Below are 13,644 nucleotides of genomic sequence, written 5' to 3'. Positions count from 1 at the left end.
ATAGCGGCAGGAACAGCTGAGACATCTCGATCCACATCCATGAGGCAGAGAGAACACACTGGGTGCGTTTCTGTCAGAGAACACCTGAGGTGAAACATAGAACTCAGGACAGCAAGACATCAGGTAAAGAAGCTGAACAGATGATCTAATAGATACTTTCCTCTTTCTTTTGAAACTTCAAAGCCTGCCCCCAGTGACATACCTCCTCCAACAAAGCTATACCTTCCCCCTCCTCCCCTCCCCTTGTGTAGCCCTGGCTGTCCTGGAACTCACGCTATAGACCAGGCTGGCCTCATATAAAGTAATTTTGACTGAGGGCCCTTGTTCTCAAATTTCAAACTAGCTAATGTTCACCAAGACTGAACGTTTAAGATAGATTATATCTATTATAATAGATAATATTATAATACCTCTTGCAGAAATGAGGAAGCACTCAGAGGAATTACCAGCTCACTCAGGGTAGCATGATCATGGAGCCAGCACCTCAGTCTAGGAAGTTAGGTTGCAAATCCATATATGATCTCTAGTCTGCAACCCTTAGTGATGGGAAAATATAAATGATGTTTCTGAATATTCAGATAACTCCAAAAAGAGTTAACATAAGAACAAACAAACAAACAAAAAAAAAAACATTTTTCTTTTGTTTTGAAGACATTGCTGGGATCGCTCCGCCTCCAAACTTGAGTGGATACTCCTTGTTGACACTGTTGTCAAATACATCTGCAAATGAACAGGCCTTCAAAGTCCACCATCCACCTTGGATTCTGAGTGAATTCCACGGATGCAATGCAAATGCTTCCACCTACATGCTTCGAACAGGCCGTTGGAAGTACATAGCCTACTCTGATGGTGCTTCGGTGCCGCCTCAGCTCTTCGGTAAGCTCCTTGATACAGATTAAGGGCACCACGTGCTTGAGAGGGTCAGTAATTGTTTTTTCAAATACATGAATACCTGTTGCTTCTCAAGCTGGTACGGGCTACAATAGGCCGCTCCAGTCGCATGGTTTAGAGTAAGTGTTAATTTAGATCTAGTCTCAGTTCGTAAAACCCACATATACTCTAGTCTGTGCTGGTGGTGGTTTGAGCTGTCAGAAGAGGAGCATCTGCCTCGCACATCAGCACCTGAAACCAGAGCCAGCACAGATCTGCTATCCAGATCTCATTCAACCATGTTTCCTAGAGTGACCTTTCATGCCTGTTCTTTCTCCATCACCGGTCAACATTCTCATTACACCTAAGTTTCATCGATTCCAGATGATTAATGCCTAGCTCTTTGGAAGTCAACACAGTCTCACTACATCATTTAATGTCACCACAGTGCTATGAGATTCCACCCTTCTCTTTGCTTTACAGAGAAGCAAGCCTGGGGATCAGAAAAAGTCTGACAAATATGCAGGTCCTCAGAACTAGGAAGTCATAAAACTAAAAGTTCAGCATAGGTTCCCAAGCTCGTCCACCCTGTGAAAACGTCATCATCTAGCTTTGCTCTCTGTGAAGTCATTTTAAACAGCATTTTTTAGTTTATTGTTTTTCTTATCTTTTCTCCCCATGTTGTACATAAAATAGGGTCAAGGCCATTGTTAATATTTACTGCTTCCTAAGTTTGAATCCTAGTTTCAAATATAAAAATTATTAATTGGAAATAATTCTTTAGATGCCAAACATCCTTAAGTTTTAAGGACCAGGGTACCTGGCTCCCAACAGAGAAACTCATGTACATTCGATGTAGCTGTTAAATGAAATCTGCAGAGCTCCTACATCTGGCTCAGCAAACCTAAGCCCCTCAGAACAGCCACTGCAGCTCAGTGCCATGTAATCAACCTGTCTTTCACAACAGCTAATCCAAGGGGTCTCACATCTTAGCACCTGTCTGTAATGAGTCCCCCTCTATTTGACCATTGACAAAAAGTGATGTTACAATCTGTTGTCTGTTTCTGGTTTCTGATTTCTTCACCCTTTCTTGGCTTGAAAACCTTCCTCCTCCCTCTCTTCTGCCTCTTCCTCCCATATCAGCTCATCATGGTACTTTGTCTGTTTTTAAGTAGATATTTAACTCATTAATGAACTACTAAAGAAAATTCAATGGCATCTTTATAGTTGTTGAAATTTTTGGCTTTAAAACATATTCTGCGATGGCCAAATATGACTGAGGAGTCAATAGGTGCACCGATCATGACATGATTCCCTAGCATTTATCCATGGACTACTCTTTCCTGAAGAGATGCTATATTTGGTCAACTGGCAAAATTACATCTGCCTTCAGCCATCTCCTGGCCAGTGTGCTCAATAGGCCCGTAAAAACAAAAGCCTTTTATTAGTAAAACACCATTAAATGTCATATTTTATGGATCTCTGAGGTTTTCAAAGACCATGTATCTACACTATATCTAAATTGTTTGTTTCTAGCTTAACTTTGAAAACATCTGTAGAAAGCTAAATGATGCTTAATTCTATAATTAACTAAACTAGTACCTAACATGACCATAAGTTTGATTGACTAACTCTTAACTTGCATTTTTTATTTATCCGAAACCATTGGTAAAGCAATTTTCAAAAGGATTTAACATTGCATGTTTAAGAAATAGGTGCAATACCTTAAACAAGAGTTGAAACATATAGACTTTTAAGAAAACAGCAATTGAGGCGCTCTATGATGTAGGATCTCCTGGGCTACTTGTCTTCTTTGGTATCTGTTCCTTTCACTCTGCAAGCATATAAGCTTTCAAAGGTAATATATATACATCTTTATATTAGCACATGTATGGAATGTGCAATATCCACAATTCAGCTAAAGATGATTCTCTGCTCTATGCTTGAATAGGAGAAAGGCATCAAACTTTATAAATCCATTTTGGCAGTAAACAGAATCTGGATTCTTAACTCATTATATTGCATCTCTGTGCACTAACATCTAATTTTTCAAGCCTTTGTGGATTTTTCTCATCTGGAACTACTTTTTTTTCTACAGTTGTTGTAGGCTCTAGATTGGATTCTTCTGAAAATTCTTTATTCTGATCTAAAGAATCCTCCCATCTCTGTTCTGTGTCCTCCAACCTAGCATTTGTTTAGTCTTCTCATTCTCTAAATCTGCTTTATTGTGATTTTTCTTAAAGAAAATATATAAAACCGGAATCATTACTGAACATATAGTTAATTTTGTGTTGACAGTCAAGACAAAACTATATGGGATCCAAATGCCTTTTTATATAGTGTTTTTCATTTTTTTGGTATGGAAAATATCTTTAATGTCTCTCTCTCCTTTTGGGGGGGACTATAGTTTTTAGTTGTCTTTCTCCTTTCTTTAGAAACTTTATTTTTCTCTCTCCTTTATTTGGAGACTTTATTTTCTATGTGCATTTACTTATTTCTATTATTGTTCTCTAAGCTTAATTATCTTTTTCTGCATTTGATTTTCTCTAAACTCTTTCCTCTGAGGGATTTTTTTTTAATGTTATTTAATTCTCTCTTTAAGGATTTTATTTTATTATTTTCAAACTAAGTATTTGTTTCTTTTATTGTTTCAAACTTACACATTACCAGTTCAGAATCTGAGGATTTTCAGTATCTCCAGAGCTTTAACAAAATGTTCCTTCTGTCCTTCTGTGTGTCTGCAGGCTCCTTGGGCCAGCATGGGACTATGGCAGCGCAGGCTCCTTGGGCCAGCACGGGACTATGGCAGCTACCTCTGCACCCTCAGCTGACCTACTACTGGCTGAGATGAGCCTATCTCCCTCAGCTCTGGGATGTTTTCACCGTGAGGACTGCCATGAGGCTCTAGTTCCCCCCTTCCTGCCCCCTGCTCACAGGCCTCTGCTCACTATCTCTTAAAGGGATTTAGCTTCCCTCCCAGCTAGGAAACTGTTCTGGAAGGTATTTGCTTGCACCTTCACCTTGGAGCTTTTCTAATGCCTGAATCTTTTGTTCTAAGCTTGGATGTTCAGCTAGGTTTGGATGATATGTCCCCCATTGGCGCCATTTGTAACCACACTTTTCACCATGCCCCAGTTCCCAAATAACAACTCTGAGCCTTAATTGGTTATAATAAATGCCTAGGCCACGAGCTTGGGCTTGTTCCCTGACTAGCTTATAACCTATATGTCCTGTTTTTTTTCTATTTTATGTGTGCCACAAGCCTGGTTACCTGTCAACAGTTTCATGTGTCCTTCAGAGTCCCAGTGGTGAATCCACCTACCTCTGACTCTTTCCCAGAATTCCTATCTTTCTCTGCCAGTGTCCGACTTTCTAGTCCTGCCTCGGCTCATCTGCCATCAAGGAGTGCACATAGGAAAAGGAGTGGGGTGGCAGAATGATTCCATTAGGATATATGCTCATTCATCAACAAGAGTGTTCACACTTAGTATATTATCCATGACCATGCCTTGCTTCACAACCACTGACCTAAAACATAATGAGTTATTATGAGATGCAATGTTAAGAGAGCATGGTTATGAATGTGGTATGCTGCTAATGTGAATGCATACTGCCCATCTTACACCAAGAAGAAGGGAAATGAAAATAAATCTTTTTTATTGGATATTTTATTTATTTACATTCCAGATGTCATCCCTTTTCCCCATTTCCCCTCCCTAGAACCTATTTGATCCCCCCTCCTCCTTTTTTGCTTTTATACCATTTGAATTACATACAAGTATTAAGGTCAGTTCTAGGTTGAGGGACTAGCAATACAATAGATGCAAATAGTCAAGAAACAAGCAAGACAATAAACACAAATACAAAATAAATGTTAATATATTATCTATCACAATGATATTCTAACAAAACTATTTTAGTTATTTAGTTATTTCTTTTCTTTCAGATCTTTCCTTGGATCCAGATGAGCTAACAAACATTGCTACAGAATTTCCAGAAATTACTTATTCTTTGGACCAGAAGCTTCGTTCTATTATAAACTACCCTGAAGTGTCTGCTTCTGTCCATCGATATAATAAAGAGCAGTTTATCATGTGGAAACAAAGCGTAGGGCAAAATTACTCAAACGTTATAGCACACCTTAGGTGGCATCAAGATTGGCAAAAAGATCCAAGGAAGTATGAAAATGCAATCCAACGGTGGCTTGCAGCCCATTCCAGTCCAGTAGTTAGTAGCCCACAGCAATTCACCAGGGGCTCTCAGCCCACTCTTCTCCAGTCCTCCAGTGGCTCACAGCTCACTCTTCTCCAGTCCTCCAGTGGCTCTCAGCCCACTCTTCTCCAGTCCTCCAGTGGCTCACAGCCCACTCTTCTCCAGTCCACCAGTGGCTCTCAGCCCACTCCTCTCCAGTCCACCAGTGGCTCACAGCCCACTCCTCTCTAGTCCACCAGTGGCTCACAGCCCACTCTTCTCCAGTCCACCAGTGGCTCACAGCCCACTCCTCTCCAGTCCACCAGTGGCTCACAGCCCACTCTTCTCCAGTAACAATAAACAATAATAATCTCAAGCTATATATGAATGTGTTGGTAAGTATTAAACTGAAAGTCTTAGCAATTGCCAATTTTACTTACTTTCAAAATACTTACTATATCTTAAGTGCCAATGACTACAGAACTCATATTTTCAAAACTAGTTATACTGAGTCCTTATTGTTGCAGACCTCTGACAGTTTAACATCAGTTTTCAAGAACAGAAGCAAACATTCTTGTTGTTTCCCTGCATAATACAGAATATGAGATATTTTAACAGCCATCAGTTATTATTTATAAATCATGTTTCATGACTTACTAGGTTTTTAATGAAACTCTGGATGTATTTGATGTGTTAGAACTATTTAATGGGACATAGACTCTGGATATATTTGATTTTATTTTTTTGTTGTTGTTGTTTAGAAAAGGAAAAGAAAAAAAGAATATGAAGCTCCCTTCCTTTCTTGGTCAGCTCCCTCCAGAGGGCAATCACAATGACCTTGCTTGTATCCTTTTGTGGGCAAGCTATACGTTAGTCACCAACCAAATGAATATATTCTTTACATATACACGCAGGCATACACACAGTTGATCATGTGCTATATAGTGTTTCTTCTGGCATATTGTGTTCTGGCTGTTATTTTCTAGTTCCAATTAACAATAGATGTTGAGAAGTAAAACTGCTAAACCAGAATCTATAAAAATTTCTGTAGATTTTCCCAAGCTGCTTCTAACAGTTGGCATTCCCACCAATAGGTAGCAAATATTTTATTTTTATTTATTGTGAGTACTGACATTTTTTCATAGGTCTAATAACCACTAGAATTTGCATCAGAATGACCTTCCCTATGTCTATTGGCCGTTTTCTCTATAGGTTGTTAGGATTGTTTTTCTGTTACACGCATGCTTTTAGATATTAGCCTTTTGAAAAGCAAAAGAGAATAAAAGACTAGAGAGATTGTTCCGTGGTTCAAAGCACTTGCTTCGTCAGAGGACTAATATCCAATTATTGGCACCCACACGGTAGCTCACAAGTTGCATATGGCCCTAATCCAGGGGAGACAATGCTCTTTTCTGGCCTCCAACGGAGCCCGGCAAGCATGTAGTGCACAGACTAAATTAAGGCAAGACACTCTTTCACATAAAATTTAAAAAATAGTAAACAAATTTAAAAGAAAAATACTGGAAATAATATTTTTTCTAGTTTGTCTTTTGATATCAACCTGGAGGAAATTTATAATTTCTTATAACATATACATAAATCTTTGTACCAAATAAATATTATGATTTTTTAAAATTAAAATATTCTTTAAAAGGTTTTTAAATCTTTATTTTCTGGCTTTTAGAATCTGTATCCTATTTAGAATGTTCTTCGCTCTGATGCTCACAAAGTTTTGATTTTAGCCCTTAGATCTTTGATCCATGTAGACCATTTTACATATTAAAGATCTAACTTTAGTTTTCAGTGTTGCTGTTTTGCTTAATTTTATTTAGCGGCTAAGAGACTGGCCTTTTATTGGGTTGACTGTGCCTTCTCCTACTGTACTCCACTATATAATATCTTAGGTTGATCATCATCTTTTTCTCCACTCATCTGATTGATCACATTGGGGTCTCACCCATGAGCATGTCCTTTCTGAGTCTTCTGCCTCATACATGTAGACGGCCTGTTACTCTGAGGCCCAGTGCCACATGTAGTAGTCTCTTTTGTCCCAGCTACTCTTGTTTAATTTTTCCATACAAATTTGGACTAATTATCAAAATCAATAATTCTTTTTTTTTTTCTTTTCATTTTTTGTTGTTTGTTTGGTTTGTTTCTCGAGACAGGGTTTCTGTATACGGCTGTGGCTGTCCTGGAACCCGACTTTTTAGATTAGAATGGCTTTAAACTCAAGAGATCTGTCTGCCGCTGCCTTAGGGTCTGCTTAAAAATCCTTTTGAATAAGGTAATTAAATTAAATTCTAATTTAGAGAGAATGAAGTTTTTAAGGACAGTCATTCAGAACATAGTCTACTTTTTCTCTTTGTTTACCCCTTGGCATAGAGACTAGCCTGGGCTACTAAGACCTTGTATAAAAAGGAAAAACTAGCCCCCATTCACAAGGATGCCTGAGCACTGTCTCACTACTATGTCTGTAAAGCCCTCCTGTCAGATCCCAATGTGAAGCTAATGTGAATTTATTCCTAGTTGTTACATTATTCTGTTTTGTTGTGGAGCAGAGAAGACTGGTTAGACATGGGTTTAAGCCAATATCAGGCAGGCACCTACACAGGGTGTTCAAAATCCCAATATAGCTCCAAGCCTCAGGGTACGCTTTTAAGTGCCAAAAATCATGTCCTAGGTTGGCATGCTTCAGTTAACAAGAACAGAAGCTGAAAAGTAAGGTGAATACTGAAGACCCCCCATACTCGGGAGACCCTTTCTCAAGTCTCCGGAAATCACGACCACCCAAAGATCACAAGAAACCATACCTGGATGCAATCAGCAGAGGCTTTATTAGGGAAATTAGCCGGCGGTCAAAACTACAAGCTCTTTAGCTCCAAGAGCAAGGTTTTGACCCCGAGTGGTGGGTTAAAGGGTCTTTTATAGCATGGGGTGGGGGAAGGAAGGCATTTTTGCGCACTTACACATGAATGGTTGCATTTTCGCGCGGTTACACGTGATTGGTTGTTTTACAAATTTTGAACATAGCACTAGGAAGACCAAGGGAGGGCTAACCAAGAACAGTGGAACATTTCAGAGGAATCTAGCCCAAATGATCTAGAGTCATGTGAAAATCACTCTGCACACTCATTCTTCTCAAAAATGTGGTTTTTACCATGCCATTGTGCCCTATCCTGCCATTTCAGATTAACTATCTTCCGGCTATAGCCCCACCTAGGTGGCAGCATCTTTATCTGTAGTCAGGAATGCCTTCCTGCCTTGGGCCTCTCCCACCCATAGGTGGGCCTATTGTTTGAGGCTTGGTTCACATTCACCTGGAATGTGTCCTGGGGTGGTGAAAATCTTACATTCAGTTCCTCGTTCTGGAACTTACATTCTTGTTCAGGTATAGGATAAAGGAAAAGCCTGTATATATAATTTTTCACTCTACAAATACGTTTGAGGCTTTCTGAGAACTATGGACTTTAATGGATTAGCCTTAGTTTTAGCTTTGGAAGATGGTGCTGGTGAGTGTTACAGCCTAAATGGTTCTACCATCACGGAAGTTGTGCTAAGGTCTCCGAACCTTCTAAGCCTGGGGCCTGTTCAGCTTCTACTTCAACAGACCATCCTTTATCTCACTCTTTTTTATTGTCTATGCAAACTCTGTGTATTCCTTTTATACTGAAACTTCCTACTGTTTACATTCACTTTTCCTTTTTTAATTTAAATTTTATTGTTATTTATTATTTTTTGAATGTGTATATAATATTTGCGAGTATGTGTGTGGAGGCCAGAATGTCTTCTGGGATCTATCTCAAGGGGAGGACACTTACTGGTGCTATGATGTACTTACAGACAGGAGCCTAGCATGGTTTTCCTCCAAGAGGCCCAACAAGTAGCTGACTGAGACAGAAGCAGATACTTACACCCAGTCAGTCTGAAGTCAGGGACCCCTGTGGTTAAATTAGGGAAAGGCTGGGAGAAACTAAGAAGGAAGGTGAGCCCATAAGAAGACCAGCAGTCTCAACTAACCCGGACCCCTGAGATTTCTCAGACACTGAGCCACCAACCAAACAGCATACACTAGCTGGTCCAAGGTTCCCCCGACATATACACAACAGAGGACTGCCTGGTCTGGCCTCAGTGAAAGAAGATGCACCTTGAGAGACTTGAAGCCACAGGGAATGGGGAGGACTGGCGGGGTATGTGGGGGTGTGGGGACATCCTCTTGGAGACAGGGGATGAGGAACTATCAAAGGGCAGAACAGGAGGGGGATAACACCTGGGCTGTGAAAAAAAAAAAAGATTAATGATAATATTTTTTAAAAATAGAAGGAGGAGGAAGATGTGGGGGAGAAGGCCAGGGCCAGCTAGCTCATCCTATGGTTCTGCATGGCCACAACTAACTCTGGCAACGAGAGCAGCAGTAGTTGCCATTTCCCCTGGAAAACAAATGTTTTTTAAAAATCGATATTTTATCAATTCTTTCTAAAATTCAATGGAATAAACTTTCAGTGGTAGAATTTTGCTATGTAGTTCATGAGAACATTCCAACACAAACTGTAGAATTACTCTGAGAAATAATTGAACTGACATTCGGTAAGACAGTCACGGGCTGCCAGGTACTGCTCAGAAATGAAAGGCTGGAGGGCGTGGTACCCAGAAACTCTCCATTGTAGCCATCGGTCCTCTTCCTTCATGTTCTAGCAAAGAAAGACATCAGCATCCACCCCCGCAGACCTTACTGGGCTCTTCTATATGATAGTGGCACCAAAGGCATGAAAGCATCTGATGTGATACATTTATACTCAAGACCAGAACTTTGCTCAAAAGTTCTAATATGCATTATATAGGCACTGATTCGTCAACTGGACGCACAGTGACTGATTAATATCTGCCACGTATTAGGACCATTATGAGGTGCTGGATGGATGGATAATGAAAATAATAAATGTCTTCATCCAACATGATAGACCTTAGAAAACGAGATTCCTACAGCAATCAGAATGATATGTATCCTATCAAGTCCTCCTAACTCGTGCATCTGTAGGTTTCAAACATTACCACAGCCTGGGAAGCGACAGACACCCACACCTCCCTGGCCCAAGCCCAGGAAGTACAGGAAATCTACTTTCACCATGATTAATGTGATGGGTGCACAAAGACAAATTGATGCTTCCAACGGGAAAACTGAAATTTGTTTGTGAAGTGAAGCTAAAAGTGGCAGCATTAAATCTAAACCATTTCCTGTGAGCTGGGTTTCTTTTTTAAAAATTGGCCGCCGTATCGTTTTTTCTTAGTCACCTTTTCTCTGGGCTTATTGGAGGCGTAGTCCCTCCTAGCAACCTCCCATCTGCTGGAAAACAGAATCAGGAGAAAGAGGAGCCCGCGTGACCCATTCCTCGCTGGAAGAAAATACTAGGGGACTCAATGCATGAACCACCATTTGTATAAAAACCAGTTAGTGCCCTCTTCAGACTGACAAAATGAGTTTCGCATCACTGAGAGGAGAGAGCAGCTGCCATCCCCTGATTCTAGTAAAGAGAGTATTGGAAAGCATCTGCAGACCTCTCTGTTCCTAATTGCCAGGCAACTGGAAGGCTCTTAGTTCTCTCCAATTAAACCGCTCTCGCTGCAGGCAGAGGAAGGTGAGCGCTATCAAAGGCTCACCTAATAACTCTGCTCAAACAGCTGTTAGTACTGTTAGGGTTGGGTGTAGTCCTGTGGTAGACTGCTTGTCCAGCGGGGTCGGAAGTGGGAGAAATAGAGAACCCTGCTTGGTTTCTTGTGTTCTTGTATTTCTCAAGCTAGTGCAGACACGTGGCATTACAAAATGTGTTTTGTTTTTCTTTCTTTTTTAACCAAAAGTAGTATTTGTATTTTTCCCCCTCTTAGCAATCACACAATTAATTGTTGGGAGAGGGGCTACTATCTCAGTCGGGAACTTTCTATCTCTTAACTGGTTCTGGGTTAACATTAATTAGCCTTTGCAGTGGTCACATACACAATTTTCTATCTGGCTATATGCCACAGGACAAGATTTCCAGCGCCTAGAGGTTCACAGATCCGGCTGAGGGAGGCGGCTGCATGGATTACAAGATGCTCTGCTGGGATTGGGGGAGGGGGCGAAAAGCGGAGAAGGTGGAGAAGAGGGATCATGTGTGTTCCTCGAATGTACAACCCACATTTGAGTGACAAATACCGAGGACAACCTACAAAAACAACTAAGCGCAAACCCACCCACATCCATCTCGCCCTGGATGTGTGCTTTTTCAACTAACTTTGGGAAGTCGCAGACACCCAGCGGTGTGGCCCGCGCCACCACTCCTACACTTTAGCATTTGAAGTATTATCTCTCAGCGGTATCTCTCTTCCTTCCGGATTAAGGATGGAAGATCCCTTCAGCTCCTCAACTCTGTCTCTGGCGTCCAACCTCTCCGTACCCATTCGGCCGACTTGGGGTCTCAACCTGACTTCTGGGCAGGGAGCCTCTGTCCCGGGACCACAGCCGCCTCCACGTGGGCCACCCAGCCACCGAATCCATCTGATCTTCTTGGGGATCATCCTGATGGCCGCGGTAGCTGGCAACACTACGGTGCTCTACCGCCTGTGCGGCGGTAGCAGCAGACCCTGGCCGGGTCCCAAGCGTCGCAAGATGGACTTCCTGCTTGTGCAGCTAGCAGCGGCTGATCTGTATGCGAGTGGAGGCACCGCGCTGTCCCAGCTGGCTTGGGAGCTGCTGGGCGACCCGCGACCGGCTCTGGGCGACTTGGCTTGCCGACTTTCCCATCTGCTGCAAGCATCGGGGCGGGGCGCCTCCGCCCACCTGGTGGCTCTCATTGCCATGGAGCGCCAGCTCTCAGTGCGCCGTCCTCAGGGCCCGCAGCTGCCCGCACGCGCCCTGGCTGCACTGAGCTGGCTGCTGGCTCTGCTGCTGGCGCTGCCGCCGACCTTCGTGGTGCGCTGGGACGTTCCTTCTTCTTCAACCGCCAGCGCCTGGCCGGGGGAGCATCGCTGCGGGGGCATCTTCGCGCCCCTGCCGCGCTGGCACCTGCAGGTCTACACGCTCTATGAGGCTTTCGTGGGCTTCGCGGCGCCAGTCGCTATCTTGGGTGTCTCTTGCGGCCACCTGCTGTGTATCTGGTGGCAGCGCGGGTCTCAGGCTCCTGTGGCTGGGATGCCCTGGTCGCCCAATATGACCCGTGCCTCCTTGCCCAGTGCGCTGCCCCGAGCCAAGGTGCAAAGCTTGAAAATGAGCCTGGCGCTGGCACTGCTCTTCGTGGGCTGTGACCTGCCCTACTTCGCCGCTCGCTTGGCAGCCGCCTGGTCATCAGGGCCCACGGGTGACTGGGAGGGAGAGAGCCTGGTGGCAGCGATGCGTGTCGTAGAGGTGGCCAACAGCGCTGTCAACCCTTTCGTCTACCTTTTCTTCCAGGCGGGAGACTGCGGTCTCTGGCGGCGGCTCCGGAGGCGCCCAGGAGTTCTGTGCTGCCTGCGGGAGGAAGAAGCGGATATCGGCGAAAGGGCTTGGGACCACCAGGCACTCCACCGCCATCGCTGGCCCCACCCTCATTATCACCACGCTCGGCGAGAGGAGCGGAACCAGGGCTTCCTGCGCCCTCCCCCGCCACGCCCCAGACCGCTGCCCTGCTCCTGTGAAAGTGCCTTCTAGGAGCTGCTGCACAGACAGGTCGTTTGTCACTGTGGCACAACCTTCAGACAACACAGGGTATAAGTGGTCTGCCTAAATCACCAAGAGTGGAACTGTCTGCAGGAACCACTGAAGTTGCCTGCATCCTGTATGCCACAGTTATTTCCTTCTAATAAGGACATGGTTTTCACTTCCGGTTAGTTTTCTTCCCTCTGGTTCCTATCATAATGTCCATTCTGAGGAAAGTTGTAAAAAAAAAAAAACAAAAACAAAAAAACCACACAACAACAACAACTGAGTTCCAGAGTTAGTATTTTTGCAATTCTCTTTTATATCCCCACTGTATTCTAGATAAGCCCATTCATTTTAACTAAATTGCCAAATTTCCATTCATTGCTATTATGTTTTCAGTGATTTTTGAATTGTGCTTAAATCAAGTGCATCTTTAGGGAACAGCAAATTTGCTGTTCCTTCCAAGAGGAAAATCTCCGTAATGCTCTTCCTGGGGAGATCTGGAGTCCTGCTAGCCGCCCTGTAGGAGAGAAATCCTGTCACTTTAGCAGCAGAGCATTTGAAAAATAAAAGCATTTCCCATCTAGCTGCTAGAACTCTTTTTTTTTTTATCATGGTAATGTGTTTTCTGGGAAGAAAATGGGTGTGGCTTTTATTTCCAGTCTAACTTCCACATCAATAAAAACTGAGGGTACAGGAGAACATAAGCTTCTTTTAGTCCTTTCCGAGCATGCCTGTGTTCTGTTAGACAGAGCTATCGTGCCCAGCTATTGTGCCTAGCTTCTGAGTCTGTCTATATTAAACTCCTAAGGGCAGTCTTGAGGCAAAGTGTCAAGTCGATATGCCAGGATGGGACTCACTTTTCCAGTGCTCCGAGATCTGCAGGAGAAAGCTGAGTCCAGCCTGTGTTAAACAGTTTTTAAAACTGTTTAAAA

The 13,644-nt window shown here is 43.0% G+C and overlaps 2 protein-coding genes across 5 annotated transcripts in view; both read left to right on the top strand.

The window, feature by feature from the left end:
* Positions 1-6,857, top strand: part of Arsk (arylsulfatase family member K) — a 34,215-nt gene extending 27,358 nt beyond the window's left edge. For 2 of the 4 annotated variants that reach the window (XM_076927035.1, XM_076927036.1), the window contains 2 exons: positions 652-876; positions 4,817-5,534. In XM_076927035.1, coding sequence (XP_076783150.1) covers positions 652-876; positions 4,817-5,313 — 722 coding nt within the window. In that variant the 3' untranslated portion in view covers positions 5,314-5,534. Of the gene's footprint in view, positions 1-651; positions 877-4,816 lie in introns of all 4 variants that reach the window. The other 2 variants (XR_013108079.1, XM_076927037.1) reach the window with 2 other exon arrangements.
* An 880-nt stretch (positions 6,858-7,737) lies between these two features.
* On the top strand, positions 7,738-13,295 carry Gpr150 (G protein-coupled receptor 150). Its single transcript, XM_076927038.1, has one exon. The coding sequence runs from the start codon at positions 11,435-11,437 to the stop codon at positions 12,716-12,718; it is 1,284 nt and encodes a 427-aa protein (XP_076783153.1). The 5' UTR covers positions 7,738-11,434; the 3' UTR covers positions 12,719-13,295.
* Positions 13,296-13,644: the final 349 nt, after the last annotated feature.

The sequence above is a fragment of the Arvicanthis niloticus genome, chromosome 29 (assembly GCF_011762505.2).
Source record: "Arvicanthis niloticus isolate mArvNil1 chromosome 29, mArvNil1.pat.X, whole genome shotgun sequence".
NCBI lineage: Eukaryota > Metazoa > Chordata > Mammalia > Rodentia > Muridae > Arvicanthis > Arvicanthis niloticus.
The sequence above is the reverse complement of the archived record's forward strand: the minus strand, read 5'-3'. Positions and strand labels throughout refer to the sequence as shown.